Here is a 19,647-nt window from a genome sequence, read left to right on the forward strand (position 1 = left end):
TACAGCTGTGCTGTAGAATAAAGCAAAGGTGGGAGTGTGTCACCTGCACCCCAAACACTTCTGCATGTGGGCAGTGACCAGCAGATGTGTGTGCTGGTCAGCAGGAGGCTCTGAGGGCCACAAAACTGAGGGACAAAGAGGGTACCTCACTCAGCTGGCAAACCACTGAAGAGCCATTTCATCCTCTTCCCAGAACCTCCTTGTTTCACTGCACCATAAAAAGCTTCAAGAAAAATTGATCCCAGCTTGTACTGGCAACAAAACAAGAGCATAATTTCATTTCCTGCTGTATTACAGAGTTAAAAACCAATGGCTTAATTTCTAAGAAATTCAAATTAATGGTGCTGAAATGAGCTTGGGAGATGAACATTTCCTGACGCTGTAAAAGAGCTGAGTTCTGAGACCAGATTTAGGAGCTGGCCTTACCTCTATAGGGAACACCCACCACCCCAAAATCTTCCAAGTGCAGGGACTGGGCAGCTGTTGTACTTCAAACTAAGTTTATTGATTCATAAAATTCCTCCTTAGCAAAGCCACCAGGTAATAACTGTGCAGGTCGTGCAAGCAGAGGAAGATTTTCTGACAGTCCTGAGGGTCACAAATCACAGTGGGGAAGAGAATTTCTGCTGGTGTTGTGAATTAAACTGGGTAGCAATTACTGCCATGGTGCTGAGGGAGTTTGGCTGGTGCAGAAAAGTGGAGGAATCTGTGTGCTTTGCAGAAGAAAAGTTTGAAACTGCCACCTGGGAGAAATCCAAATTTATCTTGGAAACAATGTAATAGGGAGCTGAAAAATCTTTATGTTTCTCTGTGCCTTAATTTTTAAGCTCTCTAGTCTGCAAAAATTGAGAAACTTCCATATCTAATATCCCTATACTTATAGTCAAAGATTTATTTATTTTTTAGCTGCACATGCCATTTCTGTTTAGTGTACAGCTTTTGTTTTGCTATGCAAAATATTTCTTTATTCTCATCCCTAACTGCTTGTGTTAATCCACTCTATTTAGTTTCATCATCTAAAACTGCATCCTGAGGTTGCTGCCCAATGCCCTGACTTGTGCAACCCAAACACTGGCAACTATTCCAATTTAGACACACACTACTCTCAGAGACACACTTCAATTTATTTCTTTTCTAAAGACTGCAGCCTTTTGGAGGAACAGCTGTCTGAGATGAGCTAGCTTGAAATAACAGACATACCAACCAACAGGAGGATACAAAATACAGTATGCAGAACCATTTTGTAACTTTATGCTCACTGCTGAAGTCATTGCAATATCACACACGGGCACTGCATCACACACTCGAGGCTGCAACATCTTCACACAGGGGAGTTAGAGGGAATTTTCTCAGGCTCACTTTGGTGTCAGTAATCCCTGAGGCATTTAAGCATCTTTGTGCTTTTATGCTAGAACACCTGAAGGCTGTGAGGGCTCACATCTCTCTTTAAAGCGCTGGTGGGCGCAGAGCTGTTGTGCACCATGTACCACCCTAACTCACCTGCAGCTCTGCCCAGCAGCTCCCAGCCCGTGGTTTCCACCCAGCTCAGCCCTTGGCTGCTGCTCTTCCACTGATATTGCTCCTGCTGCTGCAGAGTCACAACTCTTGGTGCAGCTCCAGTGACCAATTCTTGTCTGACTCCCCAGAATAATCACAGGTGTGGCCACAAGGAACAGGCTCTCAGAAAAGTCACATTAAATCCCTGCAAGTGTCCCTGCACCCAAGGGCACCCCCAGGGCCAAAATGCACCTGCACCCTCAGGAACACCAACTATCCCCCTTATTCTGAAAAAAATAGCAGCTGGCAGGAGGATTGTGTGACTTGATGGGAAACAGCCCATCACACAAAGTGTCCTCATCACCCACTCAGTTACTTTCAAATGATGCAGCCACCTGGCCACTCTCACATCATTCCCTTGTCCTTCCTCTTGTGACTGTGACAAATTCCCCTTCCCATCCTCTGATGGTATTTCTGCCACGTCTGGAAGGTATTGAGATGAGGGAGCTGGCAGTGCATAACATCCCCCTGCATCCTGTGCTGCTTGTATAAAACATTCTGATCTCCCCATATTGAAACAGCACGAGAGGTATGGAAATTTGGGAGATTGCATTTGGATTTTGTTTGTTTTCTTGGTGAAAGATGGTGTCTGCCACAGCCAAACTATGGTTTGGCAAAGGAGAAAAATGGGCTGTCTGGAAATAATCGATATTGAAACTGCTTCAGGGCACTCCTGGAAGTATGTATTTATTGAAGTCTGAAACAGCTGAGGAAAAAAACAACAAAATTATGGCAGAAAAGTTTTTCCTTCTCTGAGTCAAGATCCACTTGAAGCAGAGGTTTTACTCTTTGCTGCCTTGCTCTGCCTTCCTGGTGCTTTCATGCTGTGTGCCTGCAGTGCCTAATTAAGCACCAAGCCCTAATCCCCAGACTGGGGACACACAAGGAAGGGCCAAAGAGGAGCAGCCCAGATTCTCCTGTCTCAAACCTCACAGCAGAAACTCACATGTGATTATCGGAGAAAAGCTGACCTGAAGAATAACTGCCGCAAATGTGAGAGGAATAGTGGACTTGTCTTTACAAACAATCTGTGGGTCTGCTGGTAGATAAAACCAGCACTGGGAGATAAAAGAAACAATGGGAAGGATTCCACTGGTTGATGAATGGAAAAAGATATTTGCTTTTACAAACGTTAGGTTTGTTGATAAATGAAATTAGACATTGAAAGATGAAAGAAGCAATGGGGAAGAAAAACCCCTAAATTCCATATCAATTAAAAATTAAAAGGGAGGGTTATACATTAGAGGGAAACTTTTGGTATCAAGTGTTTTGGGAAGTCTGAATCTCTCAAGTACCTCAGCCAATGGGGAAAGAGAGAAGGGAAATGTGGCTGGGAAATTGGGATAAAAAGGAGGCTGTGTCCTCCAAAAATTTGAGAGATCCTAAGGGAATGCCCCATGGCCTCTCCCTTTATTTAAATAAAGTCACAAAGGACTCCTCTGTCTCCTTTTTGGACACAAACCTCTGGTGTTTGTGGATTTTCCTAATAAATGCATTAGGTGTATCTGTCCCTGCAGGAGAGGAGAGGAGAAAGCCTGTTTGCATTGCAGCAGTGCCTGGGGCTCATTAACAAACGGGATTAATGAAGATGTCCTCAGCACTCCACTGCAGGGGAGTCAGCAGGCAGAGATGCACTCTCGTCTCATCCCCCACATCTGTTTTATTGCTCTGCAGTGATGCTCAGGCACAGCATTTCCTGCTGATGCAGAAGACCTCCACCCCATCCCAAGGACTCCTTTCCCCTCCTTTCCCTTCCTTTCCCCCGGAATGCTGTCATTCCATGTGGATCCACTGCAACAGAAATACCAGGAGGAAGAAATGCCCAGTCTAGCACCCAGCCTGCTGTCATTCAGCAGGGGGTGAACCTGATTACAGGAGGTTAATTAATGCCCCACATTTGTAAAGTTCAACGTTTATTAACTACTTGTTTTCTTCTGGGGAGAGATTAATTCGCGTTTGCCCTGAGAAGAGACACGAAGGAAATTTGTCCCTGAGAGGAAGCATGCAGGAATGCAGCTTGCAGAGCCCAGCTGCATGCACTGCACAGCAGAGATGGGAAGTTCCTGCCTCTTGCCATCCCAGGAATTGTCACTGCTCTGGGCATCACCTGCAGCCAGACAGTTTCAGTGGCAGCAAATTCTCCTGTAGCATTTCCAGTGTCATTTTCCCAAGCAGGGGCTCATGCTGCTCGCTGAACTCCGTGCTTTACCTCAGTTATCTGGAGAGTTCAGTCCTGCAGCCCCGGGTCTGGCAAGGGCAGAGTTTCTGATGGGGCCAGTCCCCGGTGCCAGCTGCTCCAGACACAAAACCAGTGACACAACAGCCCTCTCTGGACCCTTCTCTTCAGTTAATTGTTATGATGGGTGCCTCTAATTCATGTGGGATTGTGTGTAATGTGTCATTGCATCACTCGAATTATTCAGGGGAAAGAATGATGAGTGGTTTGTGGCCCAGTGAATAGCAAATTCTGCTATTCTTGTGCCAGTCTTAGGCTTGGGCTTTGTCTTAGTGACAAGCCTGTTCGATGACAACAAAGGAAAGGGAACTGGAGAAAATGGCCAAGGAGAGAATCTTTGTTTTCTGTCCCTCATTCCAGTCTCCCTGGAATGTGAGGAGTAGCAGTGAACAAAGAGAAAGCACTTGAAGCATTGAAACAGACTGATAAATGCCTTTGTGATAAACTGCTTTTCTGCTCATCTGGAAGGTCAGTGGTCCAGTTTTTCTCTTACTTTTTACCATGATAAAGATCGGATGTCCAAAAGAATCAGCAATTTGACCAAGTGAATTTAGGAGCCACTTGAATCAGCAGATAATCAACAACAATTGTGGAACCTGTTCAAGAAAACAACTCAATACTCCCCTCTGTGCTTTAGCCAGGAAAGGAACTCACCCACACACATCCCTGGAGACTTGTCCAGGAATTTGGAAATGGAAATAGTAGGAGAAACGCTTCTGGTTCTGTTTTTACCCTGGTTTATCTTCTAGAATAAAACAAGAGTCACCCAAAGCAGAGGAGGAAGCCTCTACTGTCTGTACCGAGTGACCAGCCAGGGACACAAACAGCTCCCCCCACTCCTGTTTTGCTCCTGATGCTGCAGCAGTTCAGCACCTCACTGTCTCCAAACCTATCATGTCAGTGGTCAGAATGGAGACTAAGTGCCCACTGGTTTATCTGAAGTACAGTGCACACGAGATTTTGCTTTCTTCCATACTGTTCCTGACCTAAAGAGCCTTAAAATGCAGAGCCACGCTGCTTTAGCTTTCAGTCTGTTGACAAATTTAATCATCAAGGTACAGATTGGCTTTTGGGTACACAGAATGAGATTACAGTGGAGAAAACGGTTTTGAACATTCAAATGAAAGTTCAGTTTGATAAGGGCTCTACAGCCCCGAGCTGCCTCAGCTCAGATCCATCCTGCACTGGGATTACTCAGGAATCTCACATGGTTATACAGCTAGGAGACTCTGCTATTACAGATGGACATGATCTAATTTCAAGTGGGAAGACTGTGCAAAAAGAAATTGCAGGACTGGGCTCCTGACACACATGGTTTCACATGAGAAAACAGATATAGGGTAAAAAAATATACCACAGCACCCACCCCCCAGTTCTAACCAAACATCAGGAAGCAGTGGGAAGGTTTCCCTTTACACACCCAAGGTGGTCAGCAGGGTTATTCCACAGGAGGAACAGGGGCAGATCACAGCCCATGAGCCTTTTCCAGCTAAGAAGCTTTACAAACAGAGCAAAACCTCCTCCACAGGCATGATTCAGGCTGGTGAGCAGAAATCCCAATTACCTGCTGGCAGAAACTGGGGGCAGCAGTCTCCAGCAGCCCAGAAGGGACCCAACTGCTGCAAGTCAGACAAATGAGGCACCCAGGGAGAAATACCAGCAAAAAGAGAAGGGGTAACTCACAGCAATGAGCTGGTAGGAGTTGTTCATCATGGCTATGAGCATGTTCAGCAGCACAACGAGGGAGATGACGTTGTAGGTCCCAAACATTGTGGCCCCAACAAACTCTGTGAACTCGTGTCTGGCTTTCACATTGGTGACGTAGAGATTCAGCAGCCCAAACACAGACCAGAAGAGTGACTGGAGGGTCTCAAAAAGTCTGCAAAGAAAACAGGTTTTTAGCTGGCTACCTGATGCTGGGGTGTGGAAAATTATCTTCTTCCACGCAGATATGGGGAGACACCACAGAGCAGCCACTCAGCACAGCCTTTTATCCCTCCCTGGGGACAGCCTGTGCTCAGCCACAGTGACCCACCAGCCAATGCATGTGAGAGCTGTCCCATCAACAGCATTTACTGTCTGTCCAAGAGCCCAGTCCACATCCTTGTGAGATGCAGCCAGCACAACTTCCCTGAGGAACCCAAGGCTCTCTTTCCCACTCTGTGCATTGCACAGAACAGCCACAATATATTCCATTTAATTAAAATTGCCATGCTGCGATGCTGCTGCTATCTATAAACTCTCCTGTTTAATCAGTGCCTGCATCATTAACATGTCTGCAGGATAAATGCTCAGGGAACCCATCCCCAAGTGCAGAGTGACTGCAGCAGTTAACAGTGCACAACAACAAGGCACCATGAGGTGGGAGATGGCAGAAATCACAGCACTTGCACCTTTTGCTCTAATTTGCAGTGCTCTGTTTGTAATACACCTGCCCAAAACACTGCTGTGTTTGCAATACACCTGTCTAAAATGCTGCTTTGTTTGCAGTGCACCTGGCCAAAAACACTGCTCTGTTTGCAGTGCACCTGCCCAAAATGCTGCTCTGTTTGGAATACACCTGCCCAAAATGCTGCTCTGTTTGGAATACACCTGCCCAAAACACGGCTCTGTTTGGAATACACCTGCCCAAAATGCTGCTCTGTTTGGAATACACCTGCCCAAAATGCTGCTCTGTTTGCAGTGCACCTGCCCAAGCACTGGTGGCTCTAAGCGGTTGCAGCAGCAGCTCCCACCCACCTCGGGCAGAGTCCCTGGCCAAACCCTGCAACCACTGCTCAGTAATGACTCAGATGAAAGAGAGTCATCACATTAATTCAGCTCAAGAGTTTCTCTTCTTTGGAAGGCTTCCTTCCATAGATGAACCAGGCCCGACCCCTCTGAGCTGATGAGATCATCCCAGGTCTCTCTGCTTCAAGTGACCTTTCACAGTCACGTCAGACGCGCAATCAGCAATCTCAGTAATTGCTCTATTTGGGCATCTTTGTTTTGGCTTTCCAAAATATGCCATTTATATCATCCAAAAATGACATTTATATGCCTGTTTAAGAGTTCCCATTTTGGCCTGAGGTCAGCAGATGTTTTCAAATGTGACTACTAGACACATCAATATGAATAATTCAGATGCTTTACTTGACATACCAGGAATCTGTTCTCCCATCATCTCCAGGCACTGTTCACATGTATCCCCATGCCTTATATGAGGATTTTGTTTATACTTTGGGGATGCTTATGTTTTTCACTGGCCAAAATCATAAAGATGCTTTAAAGCAAAAATCTGTCTCCCAAAGTTCAGGCTGTTTGTTAGGCTTATTAAATAACCAAGGTAGTAAAATACAGATTAACCAAAGAATGCCAAGCATTTCTTTACTGGAAGTGGTGGAGTGCTGTCTTTTTAGCTGTCTTTTAAAATATTTATAATATTTTTACTATTAACAGTAGAAATATTACTTGGGCTGTGGGTACAAGAGAGACAGGGATTCTAATAATTGAACTGAAATCAGTTTTAGAAGTGATCACTGTGTTGTTCTGGATGCACAAAATTACCCAGGTGTGTCATCTGGGCCCAGACCAAGGCAAATATTCACACGTGGGCATGACAAAGATACCAAGTGTTTCCTGCAGCTCTCAGAGCAGCAAGGCTCAGGGGCTGTGTCCTCAGTGTTTAATGACAGGACACAGCCTCTTTTCACAGTCCCTGATTCAGGGGGGCTCACACTACTTTGAAGAAGCAGCTATAAAGAAACAGTTTTGGAAATTGTCATTGAGAGGCTCTCATGTCCTGCTGAGTGTATTTTGAATCCTAATCAAACAGAAGAATTCTCAAAGCTCCACCACTCTCCTTGGTGGCTTAGAGAGAGCAAGTGCCCCCTCTGCCACAGGAACCTGTGCCCAGGGGAATGGCAGTGTCACCCTCCAGAGAGAAGGACAGAGCAGGCAGGGAGATGTGACTTCCTCCACCCCTTCCTCCTCTTCCTCACGCTCCTCTCCCTCCTTCAGTTGCCAGCATCACAGCTATAAACATATTTTCCAATCATCTGCCTAAGCAGCAGGCACTCTGCTTTCTGAGGGATGGCAAGGCCAAAGCAGAAAACCTTAAATTATTCATTACTTCCCCTCGTTGCTGTCACAAAGGAATATTACTTTTCCATGATCTGTGTGTGCAATGCAGAAAATTTCCTCGCCAAGAAAACGTTAAACCCACCCTTTGAGAGTAATAGGAAATAAAGTGCCAGTAAATAGGTGTCACACTTGACACAAGCTGCACACACACGAGGGGCGTCCTCTTTGCTCCCCTTGCAGAATTAGAGCTCATTGTGCGAGCCCAGGAATGCTGGTGGGAACCAAAGTGCACTGATTCAGAGCTTTGCAGATTTATTCCTTCACAAGGAATGAGCCATCAGCAAAGTCAGGGTCCCTAGCCCTGGCTGGACTGGCTCCAGTCCCCTTTGCTTCCCCCCCAAAATAATATTTGGATCTGCAGCTGCTCCTTCCCAGCCACTGCCCCATGCTGTGCATCTGCTCCCCAGCCAAATGTCAGCTTGTGCTGGGGGTGTTAATAAAGACCATTTAAACTTTTAAGAACACGTTAAATAAATTTCTTAAGCGAGCCTCAAACAAAAAGTACCTGCAGAGTGTTCTATCCCCTGCCAGGAGACCTCACTCCTAATGGATCCCCTCCCACTGGGATTTTGTTTTACACAAACCTCTGCCACAAAGGCTGAGCCCCCTCAATTTCCTTTCTGTGCTACATTCCCCTGGCAGGGGGTTTAAATGAATGTTAGGGTGGCAGAAATTGTGGTTTGTATTTAAGCTGATCGACACACTTTCTGCTAAGTGCTTCTTGTATAATTTTTAGCTCCCAAGACATTACACCTTCTTGCAGACTTCAGGATGGTTGGTTGCTTGCTTGCTTTGTTTGTTTTTTTGGTTTTTTTTCCTGCTGGCCCAATGCTCTTTTTCTTCAGTCAAATCCTGCTGTTGCTTTCTCCACTTACCTGACACAATGAAATCTGTAAAAAAAAACAGTGTGCAGTGGTGGCAGGCCCAAACTAGAACTGAACACATCTGTTCACCACAGCTCTAGAGAAAGGCAGGTTTTGGATTTTGTAGGCTTGACCCTTCCTGAGGTAGAATTTACCCCTTAACACACACTGTGCTTGCCAAACTTTCCTCCCTCTGGCTGCTGCATCGATATGGACGCAGATCAAGGAATAAATTTGTTATTTACTTCCTTTGCCAGGGCAGCATGATACATTTCTGAGGTATGTGAGGCAACTGAAACAGAAGAAGGTCTGAAATCTTTAATTCTGTTTCTCATTAGCACAGTGCAGGTCTGTTCACCTCCCTCAGACAGAGATGGGTTTCAAGAGAAAATTAATCAAGCCCGTGGTGTTCCTGCTCTGCAGTGGGAAATGGCACACTTCAATGGTCTGGTCTACCAGGTCATGCTGCTCTTGAAGGATGGGCTCTATCCCACGAAAATTCCGTATTTCTTTTAGGAGAGAGCCCACAGGACAAAGCTGGAACCTCTCCACTCCCAACCAAGTCATGTGGCCTCAGCCATCATCTGTTTTTGATAACCCTGCAAATACATCCCTAATCCTTTCTTAACCCCAAACCTTCAGCTGACAGAGGGAGGAGAATTATTGGGCATCATGACAAGTTTTATTTAATTTAGCATAAAGTGGTGGACAACAGTTTTGTTTTGCTTGTTTGTAGGGCGTGGGCCTTTTTCTAGACCGTGCTTTATTTATTTCTCCTGCCATTGTGAGTTAAGTACTGTGCAAGCAGCAAGAACAATCGGGTGGGGGCTGATTATTATAATTATTTCTACTATTAGTAATTAAAACAAATACATCAGCAAGACAATTCATGTCATTTTTCAGCATGTGCTCTCTCTTTCAGCTCCGCCAGCTGTCCTCACAGCAATTTCCATGCCAGCATCTCAGTGAAGTACCAGAATTGCCAGCAAAAAAAAAAAGGTTCTGCTGGGGTTTTAGTCTGCAAGGAAATCAGAGAAGCCTGCAACATCACGTATCCATAAAAATGGTTTAGGTGAGATTGTTGTTGTTGCTGCAGGCACATTATTTATCAATCCCTGTTTTTAACAGGTTTACCCCTTATTTTTCTTCATTTTATTCAGGTTCTCCTCCTTTCTTCAGTAACTAGGCAAAACAATTACTGTGGCAAAAGGACACTTCCTTTCTCAAATCTACTGAAATTGTGCATAGTCATAGTAAGATTTAAGTTGCAGGATCATGTAGGGAAACTCCTTGGTCCAGAACTAAAAAGTCTCCCAGTGGCAGACCTAAGTGAGAGTGTTTGTGACAGCAGAGCTCAGCACAATGTCTGCCCCACTTAACTCCCCCCTTTCCTGCAGAGCCAACCACCTCACCTGGCATTTGCAAATGAATAAATAAAGGCTCTGTCAGGGCAGTGACAGGCAGCAGGGGAGGCAGGGGACAGGGGAAGCAGCCTCAGAAGCAGAAAGAGAGGATGTCTTACGTGGAGAAGGCATTGTTCTGTTTCTCACATCGGATCCCCTTGCAGTTGTTGGGTTCCTCCGAGGCACTGGTCTCATAATAAAAATAAAGCTGGTTCAGTCCATTGGCAAAAGCCAGAAGCACCAGGCAGTAGATAAAAAGGAACTTGAGGATGTCTAGCAGCATGCGTCCCAGAGAAATCTGCAGGGGTCCCAGGTGTGAGTTGGCTGTAAACAGGGAGATGAGGCGCAGGGAGCTCAGGATGTTGGATATTGCAAAGAGGGCTTCTGCAATCAGGGTCGGGTGCCACATCTCCCACTCCTCCCTTGGGCGAGAGCCGTTGTACTGGGAGGAAGGAAGAGAACAAGGGTACAAAAGTGAGATGAGGTGTAATGACTCTGGGGTAACTGCAAGGTCACACCCACTGATCCAACCCTCCATAGGTAAATCCTAACCAGGTACTGCAGCACAAAAAGGGCTTTTAACTATCCTTGCAAGGACCCCCCAATGCTGGGAATAAGGTGCTCTGACTCCATGATTCAGAAGGCTGAACAATTGCTGTATTAAAACTATGCTATATTACACTAATACTATATTAAAACTATACTAAAGAAATATTATACTGTACTGAAGAGACTAAAGAAAAACCTGTGACTGTCTGAGACAGCCAGGGCACAGCTTTGAGTGACTGGCTAATCACTCAAAACAGCTTTCACCCGTGTCCAATTAACCAAATCACTTCAGGTAAACAATCTCTGTAACACATTCCACATGTGCAAAACCAGGAGCAGTGAATAGAGATAAGAATTGTGTTTTCTTCTTCTCCGAGGTTCTCACTGCCTTCCCCAGGAAAAATCTTTGGGAAATTTGTGCCTGCTGCTCTCTGTGAAGAGAGCTGAGGCCACATTTAACCCCTTACACCCCAGCTGCTGTCAGACTCACAGTCAGGATTCAGGACTGAGGTGACTTGATGAGGGCAGAGATGAAGGTTTAATGATGCTTTCTTTATGAATTCTCCCTACTACATTATGATCCCCTGAAGGTGAGACACATGGGACCAGGTTTTCTTTAGAGGCTTTGGGTGTGTTGGCTGTTCTTAGCCTAAACTGAAAAATTAGGATTTTTAAAAATTTGTTTTACTTTTTAGTTCACAATCTGTGAGCTCCTTATGTCCATGGGTCCATACACAACCTCCTTCTCTTTCAACATTTAAAGGGGTTCAGATTTTAGCATGTTCCAGATACAAATTTCCAATTACTTTTGTTCTTCCTCCTAAGACTGCACATTATAAACACTGCACGTTCCAGGAACAATGGGAGGAAGGGAAGAAGAAAAGCAGAGAACTACTGGATGCTTTCCTTCCCATGTAATCTCAAAAAAAAGAGAGCAGGCAGCCCAGAACCAAAAGGCTTTTTTCGTATTAATTTTCTTATTAGTTAATTTGTCATGGCAATTTTAGGAGAGTTGCTAAAGCAGAGGTCTTAATTACAGCTGAAACACTGGGTACAGTTGAGTGCATCAATTACAACATTAACTGGGTTTGTAATGTAGCTGTAAAAGCAGAAGCATTTTCTGAGCAAAGTGCAGCCAGATGCGAGCAGGTAACACAAAAGATTGGTTCTGTAAAATGTAACTGCTCTGGTTCTGTGAAATGTAAAATGTAACTGCTCTGGCTTAACGACAGTGGCACAGAGAATGGAGTCAAAGACATTTAACATCAAGGAATAATTGTCCTTTTAACATTTGTCTCCGCTCATTTAGCATGCATAAAAAGGCAGAACTGCACTCAGGATAACACAGCTAAAACCATAACCAGCGTGTTTAGGGCTCCTAAAATATTTCTGGTACCTTTGAAAAGGAAATGGTACCAATATCACACTGACAGACGAGATTGCAGAGGCTTTCTATTTAAACCTGAAGGTCCAATACACAAGCTCCCAATTTTTTCAAGGGCTCAGCAAAAAGCAGGTTGATATTTCAAACTATCCCTCTGCATGAAGGAGATGAGACATGATACAAAGGCATTTCAGCATGACCTCAGATTGCTTCTGACATTTCCAAACTGTTCCTTATTACATGGGCATCATGGTCTGAGCCTGTTAACTTGATCTGAAGATAGGTCTTAAAATGCCTACAAACAGGCAGAGAGGTGAACTTTTTGTGGATATCCAGCAATGGGGGTGGGTGGGTGGAATTGGGAAGCCTGGACAGCAGATTTGCTCAGTTATTCCCAATTCTCTTCTGCAGGCTGGCAGGACACAGCAGCCCAGGGCTCTCTGCTAAGGTTTAGCACAGATTGCACATAAAAGTACAGGGAAAATAACTTTTTTAAAGGTATTACTATTTTAAAGGTATTTAATATTTTAAAAGATTGCTTTAAAAGAGGTGTGGGACACTCTTCTGTGCAATATTTAAAGCAATAAATAAAGAAATAAATAAAGCAATATTTAGGTCATTAAGGTCATATTTTGGTCCTTTATGAACTGATGGTATCTCCTTGCTTGGCAAATGGAATCTTCAGAGCAGCCTGGCATCACAGGTAACAAAAAACAGCAGATTTCAGAGTTACCTAATGAAACTGGGTGTCTGGGAAGGCTGGAGTAGTTTGGTTTGGTGTCTGTTCAAAAGATGAAACACAGCAGAGATGTACACAGAAAAGTACAAATAAATTACACCATGCTGTCACATTTACCTTTCCTCGTTACATGATAATTCAATGCAGCAAATGAAAACTGATTAAGAAAGTATTTCTAACCTATAATTAGCCTGAAGATTCCATTGGTATCAGACAATATTAGAGCCAGGTCTTGGAACCAGTCAAATCAAGGAAAAAAAAAATGTAAAAACACGTAAAAACAAGGATGGAAAGCATTTAGTGTCAGTATGCAATTTATTTTTTCTGCTATTTGGCAGAAAGTTAAATGTCCATGTAATCCTTTGAAGTTCTAAGAAGTGTTAGAATATGGTATATTGGCATATATCCCAGCCTCTTCCAGCTCAGGGCTGTTCTATAAATAACAAATCATGTTGCAAAATGTTTTGAAGCCATTATCAACATTATAAACCCCCACATTTCAGAGCACACTGCCACCCGTGAGTGGCACAGGGCAGAGGGAACTTCTGTGACCACATGTTTCCCACAGAAGATTTTCTGCACTCAGAATTGCCTGGCTCCCTTGTCAGGAGCTGATCTGAGATGGGCCAGGTTTAACCAAGAGGGTTTGATCTGGGCTCAAACAGATCTATTCCAGCCAACCCTCCTTTGTGTGCTGGCCCATGGGGTTTTGGGGCTGACCTGCACATTTCTGTGGCTCTTACAGGGAGCACAAACAGAGCTGCATCTCCTCTGGACCTGTCTTTGACTGTGAGTTTACATCCCAGGGTGTGACTGCACAAACCCTTGGATGCACAGCTCCTCTAGTAATTTGTGTGTGAGGAAGAACCAGATTGGTAACATTTTAAGTTTTGTCCATGCATTTTACCATTTCCAGCTTTTTTTTTTTTTTGTATTGCCTGCTGTTTAAAGACCAACCTTTCAAGTCTGTAATTTCCTCCCTGGTTCTGAATGTTGGGAGAATAAAAAGACGTAATCTGTTCCTGCTTTGATGCTGTTACAGAGCTGCCTCTTCAGGGAGCAGCAACCAGCTTAAAAGCTTTTTCCCTTTGAAAATCTGACTCACCACGACTGCAGCCTTCAGGATTTAACAAAGGCCCCATAGCAGGGCTGTTTGCATTCTGGACTCAATGGGCTTGGTGAAATCTTCTCCCCTCTCCCCCTCTGCCTGCTGGGCAGGACTAAACAAGGCTGCTCTGGGGAAGGGCTTGTCCTGGTTATTGGGAGCTGGGCTGCCAGAAGTGGAGACCTTGGGAAGCTGGGAAGAGCAGGAGTGGCCAAGGAGCAGATCCCAGTTGCTTGATTTACACCTGAGTAATTTCACTGACTGCAGCGAAGCTGCTGCTGATTCATAGCAAGGGAAGAAGTAGGCCAAGCACGAAGCTCCAGCTGAAGCCAAAGAGCTGTTGCATAAGGAATTTTACTTTTGTGTCTTGTCTTTGAAAAAGGGAGACAGAAGGAAAGTGCTTCAGGCCATCCCCTGGCTTCAAACCCTGTGCATATGCTAATTTGGAGCATCAGAAGTTTATAAATGTGGAAGGTGCTTTTGAGGATGAGCTCTGATGTGGGCGCTCACCACAAATGGAACATGACAGGGAAGAACCTACAGGGTGTTAAAGCCCCAGCTTGCTCCTTTGTCATTTGCTCCTTTGTCATTTCCCTGCCCACAGGTTACATACTCAAGAGTGAGTTGACCCTTTTATATCAAATTATCAGAGAGAAGCCTCCTAATAACAGTCTTGCTCCTCTCAGTAGACCTGTCACAAACTTTCGATCACTCATCTCCAGATCTGTAGGATCATACAGATTATACAGCTTGGCTCTAGAAGTTTTCAGGTAACTCTGTTGTTGTTTTGCCTTTACCATTTTATTTGAAAGCCATGTTTTCACTATGCATTGTTGAAGGAGGTCCAGTGCCAGTACAAAAAACAAAAAGTGCCTCGGCAACTGAGTAGCTACAAAGGGCACAGAAAGTGGAGAAATTTCTCCCCAGTGCCCAAACAATCTATTTAACTTTTAATCAAAGAGTTGGAATGAGCAGGATGTTCATTCTCCAAACAAAATAGCTTTCCAGGTGAATTTTCAAAATTGGACTGCTTGAAAAGCTGCTATTTTCTTTGCTTTGTGATTTTGATTTGAACAGTTTGTACCCTGTGTACTACACTTCTCACCAGCACATTATAAATTCCCTCTCCCAAGTTACTGTACCTTGACATAGGCAACAATTTTAAGGGAGATAGTTGCAAGATAGAGGGAGTTCATTGCAAAATCCATCAGATTCCACCAGTCATGTACATACTCATTGAATCCACCATCCCACATTTCCTTGATTTCTCCCCAGATGAAACCTGTAGAAAGAAAGGGAGTGCATTACCATGACAAGGCATTATGTGCCATTAAAAGTCTGTGTATATACATATGATGCAATAGCAGACAATTTGAAATTAGCAGCTTGGAAAAAATACCTCATCCCTCCTGCCTTCTATAAAGTACAATGCTGCTGATTATGAGACATTTTACAAGTCTGTGGGGAATGCAGTCTGGAGAGAGCTGAAAAAGACCTTGGTTTCCTACCCAGGGCTCCAGATATGCACATGAGGAGACTGCCTGAAACACATGTTATTTATAACCAGGACGAGTGAATTGGCTCAGCTGAAATTTGTTCTACGTGAATAAACTCCTCAAGCAGCTGTATTTGGTATAGTTTCTAATAGATTGTCTGCTTTCACAGACACTGTGAGCAATTCATTGCTCTGTTGGACAGCACTGATTTTCCCTGACTTTCTCCAGCAGCACCAGAACCAGCTTCTGCATGCCAGCACAGCTCCTCCCTGACCTGGAAATAGCACCCCAAAGAAGGAAGAAGCAGATCCATTCTCTGCTCAGCCCCTGCATGGATGCATCTCGCTGTAGAGAAAGCCCACAGGGATTATTTGTGAGGAAAGGTAAGACTCAGCAGGAAGCAGGGCACTGCAGCCTGGCAGTGACTCACCTCATGTCAGATATGGCTGTGGGGTTTGTGAGCTGTTTGTTCCCAAGGATACGGCCAGAGCCCATCATCTCAACCCTGAAATGCCTTCTGGTGATCATTTTTGGCACTTGCTAATGCTCACTATACCTCCTTGCAGCTGGAAGGGTGAAGGGCAGCTTCTGAAATTCATCTCCAGACTGCTAAACCCACCTGACACAGTTCTAATTACAAGTAACTCCTATGTCCTTTCTTGCAGAACTGTTTAAGTATTTCTGAAAGGCTAAGTCCCATCAAAAAGCAAATGGCAGCTCCTTCATGCCCTGGATGTTTCTGAAAAATGTCTTTAGAGCCCCAGGTATTTTGAATTACCCACTTGACATTATCCTTGAATGAAAACTGGAAATGTGTGAAGAGGACACAAAACAAAATGACACAAAACAAAACAAAAGTACACCTCCAGGTGCATTATCCATGTAATCACCCAAACTGCTGCCTCTGCCTAACCACAGGATATTGCAGTGGTCACTCATGTGCTGCTTGCAACTCAACTTTAAGGACCTGGATGTTCAATCTGAAGAGCAGCAAGGCTGCAATGAACTGCTGCACGTCCCCAAATATCAATGTGAGCTGCTCAGCTGCCAGCCAGCAGGTCAATGGCCACACAAGCACAATGTCAGGGCCAGCCAGGTAATCCCATTACAGCAGCCTCCACGTCTCTGCACGCACGCAAACCCATAAAATAAAATAAATCAATGGAGAGGAGCCTGTTGAAGAACTCATACACTGCATTTATAGTGAGTTATCCTTGCTGGTTACTATAGCTACAGCAATGCTGTGTGTGCCTGCTCTCTCTCCTTCTAGAGTGGAAAATATTTTGTAAGTAATAACCTTTAATCTGGTGAAACTGTTCTAATTTCTCTATTTAATAAACAGTCATACAATATCTCTATTTATCTGAAACAAAGGAAATCAAGAACAGACAGCTGTAAAATAGGTTTTTTGAAAGGATTGTGCTTTTGAAAGGTTTTTTTTAAAATGGATTATCCTTCTTTCATCTGCAAATCAATTTTACTGAAATGCCTACCATTTCCCTCAATTTTAACATGAATTTAAAGCTAAAGTGAAGATATGACCTAAGCTCAGAAAAGACATTTAACCCCCTGAGCTTACTCTGAAGTTTCTCCCAACACTCGCATTTCAGTGCATAAATCAGCTCCATCAGATAATGAGGCTGGTGGTGGAGCTGGGCAAGGAGCACAGTGCCCTGGGTCACCATCCAAAGTGATTTGTGAACATGTTTGCAGCTCTTACTTTCCTTCCTCATTTTCCATCAGCAGTTTTGGGTTTGGCACAGGAACAGCTGGGTTGGGTCAGCACAGAGCCAGCCTGACCCAGCGCCACCACAGAAACAAGGAGCAGAGTCCTGGTGTCACCAGGACAGGTGTGGGGAAGCAGGAGAGCCAGAAAGGTGTGGGAAAGCAGGAGGAAGGTGTGGAAACCACTGCCCCTGAGCCAAGTGCCTGTGACATTCCCAGCTCCCAGGGGTGCCACATGCTGGTGGCACAGCCAGGGACATGGGAGCTGATCAGGATCCTGATGGAGCTCACAGGCTTCCACTGCTGCTGTGCTGGAGCTCAGTTTGGAAGGGTAAATAGTCCTCTGTCATCAAAAATACACCCATCTGGCTTCTCTGTTCTCCTCCCACCTCATCCCATCACAGTGCCTCCCCTGAACATCCTCAGCACACAGACACTGCTCCTCTCCCAGCTCTGGCCACCCAAGCCAGACCGGAATAAGAGCCTCACATGTAACTTCAGACAATCAACACTCCTCCTTCTCCTGCTGATATCAGAGCACTTGATGCTGATGTGGTCAGTGATCACCAGCAGAGAGTGAGCCTTATCTTCCCTCTCCTGCATTCCTGCAGCTTATCTGGGAGGAATAAACCAGGCTGGGAGCAGGGAGAGCAGAGCCAGGCTCTGGGCACTGCCTGGCCCTGCAGCAGGCACAGAGCCAGCAGCAGGGACACTGTGTGTGACCAGGCACAGGACAGAGCCAGCAGAAGGGACACTGTGTGTGACCAGGCACAGGACAGAGCCAGCAGCAGGGACACTGTGTGTGACCAGGCACAGGACAGAGCCAGCAGCAGGGACACTGTGTGTGACCAGGCACAGGACAGAGCCAGCAGAAGGGACACTGTGTGTGACCAGGCACAGGACAGAGCCAGCAGAAGGGATGCTATGTGTGACCAGGCACAGGACAGAGCCAGCAGCAGGGACACTGTGTGTGACCAGGCACAGGACAGAGCCAGCAGAAGGGACACTGTGTGTGACCAGGCACAGGACAGAGCCAGCAGCAGCAAGGACACACACAAGGACACTGTGTGTGACCCAGGAGTTCATTCCCAACCTGCTCCTCTCACCCCACCCAGCGTGGGGAGGCAGGAGGGAGAGCACCATGCATCTGCCGTGGTGCACCTGGGCCATATCCAAAGGCACATTAGATGGCACAGAAGAGCAGAGCAGCCCCGGGCCAACAGGAGCTGCTGCTCCAGAAGGAGTCCAGCTGTTCTGTGCAGCCTCTGCAGCTGGATGCCAAACCTCTTCACATGCTGGCCTGGGGATGAGTCCCCACGTGGCTGCTGTGGGTGTGAGTCAGGCCCCGTAGCTCAGCACTCCTGGGTGTGGGATTTATGGGATTTGCCTATAACCCAGGGCATGATTTGGTGTGGGATTTGCCTAGAATTCTGGGCAGGATTGGATGTGGTATGTACCTAGAACCCAGGGCAGAATTGGGTCTGGTATTTACAGGATCAGGTGTGGGATTTACCTAGAACCCAGGGCAGGATTGGGTGTGGGATTTGCTTAGAACCCCAGGGGATTGGGGTGTGGGATTTGCCTAGAACCCAGGGCAGGATTGAGTCTGGCATTTACAGCATCAGGTGTGGGATTTACCTAGAACCTAGGGCAGGATCAGGTGTGGGATTTATGGGATGTACCTAGAACTCAAGGCAGGATTTGGTGTGGGATTTACCTAGAACCCAGGGCAGGACTGGGTTTGAGATTTGCCTAGAACCCGGGGCAGGATTGGGTGTGGTATTTATGGGATGTACCTAGAACACCAGGTAGGATCAGGCATGGGATTTACAGGATCAGGTGTGGGATTTACCTAGAACCCAGGGCAAGATCAGCTGTGGGATTTATGGGATGCACCTAGAACTCAAGGCAGGGTTGGGTGTGGGATTTGCCTAGAAACCCAGGGATCGGGGTGTGGGATTTGCCTAGAACCCGGGGCAGGATTGGGAATGAGATTTATGGGATGCACCTAGAACTCAAGGCAGCATTGGGTGTGGGATTTATGGGATGTACCTAGCACCCAGGGCAGGATCAGGTGTGGGATTTACAGGATCAGGTGTGGGATTTACCTAGAACCCAGGGCAGGATCATCCACTCCACGATGGTGGGAGGTGGCCCCTGCATGTGGAGGTCAGTCCTGACGATGTGCTGCGACGCCAGCAGGAGCATGAACAGGAAGGTCAGGTAGGAGCCAGTGTGGCAGATAAACTTGATAAATGGCTTTTTAATGAACAGTCCCAGCCTGCTCTTGGGTGCAATCAGGTATGCCACGGATAGCACGGGGAACAGCAGTCCAATGGTGACACAGGTCAGGAGTTTCACTGCCCAGTGTTTCCTCCTCCAGCCTGGAAAGCCGTCGTACCAAAGCGTTGCTAGCAGCTGCTGGCAGTTTGGCTGAGCAACAAACTGGGGAGAAAGAAAGAAAGAAA

At 45.7% G+C, this 19,647-nt stretch overlaps 1 protein-coding gene across 2 annotated transcripts in view; it reads right to left on the minus strand.

The window, feature by feature from the left end:
* The window catches only part of TRPC5 (transient receptor potential cation channel subfamily C member 5), a 103,198-nt gene that overhangs the window by 22,132 nt on the left and 61,419 nt on the right, over positions 1-19,647 (minus strand). For both annotated transcript variants that reach the window (XM_064427177.1, XM_064427178.1), the window contains exons 4-7: positions 19,288-19,624; positions 15,101-15,240; positions 10,301-10,623; positions 5,477-5,672 (exon numbers count right to left, since the gene is read on the minus strand). In XM_064427177.1, the coding sequence (XP_064283247.1) occupies positions 5,477-5,672; positions 10,301-10,623; positions 15,101-15,240; positions 19,288-19,624 (996 nt within the window). The remainder of the gene's footprint in view (positions 1-5,476; positions 5,673-10,300; positions 10,624-15,100; positions 15,241-19,287; positions 19,625-19,647) is intronic.

This window comes from Passer domesticus, chromosome 7 (genome assembly GCF_036417665.1).
Source record: "Passer domesticus isolate bPasDom1 chromosome 7, bPasDom1.hap1, whole genome shotgun sequence".
Classification (NCBI taxonomy): Eukaryota; Metazoa; Chordata; class Aves; order Passeriformes; family Passeridae; genus Passer; species Passer domesticus.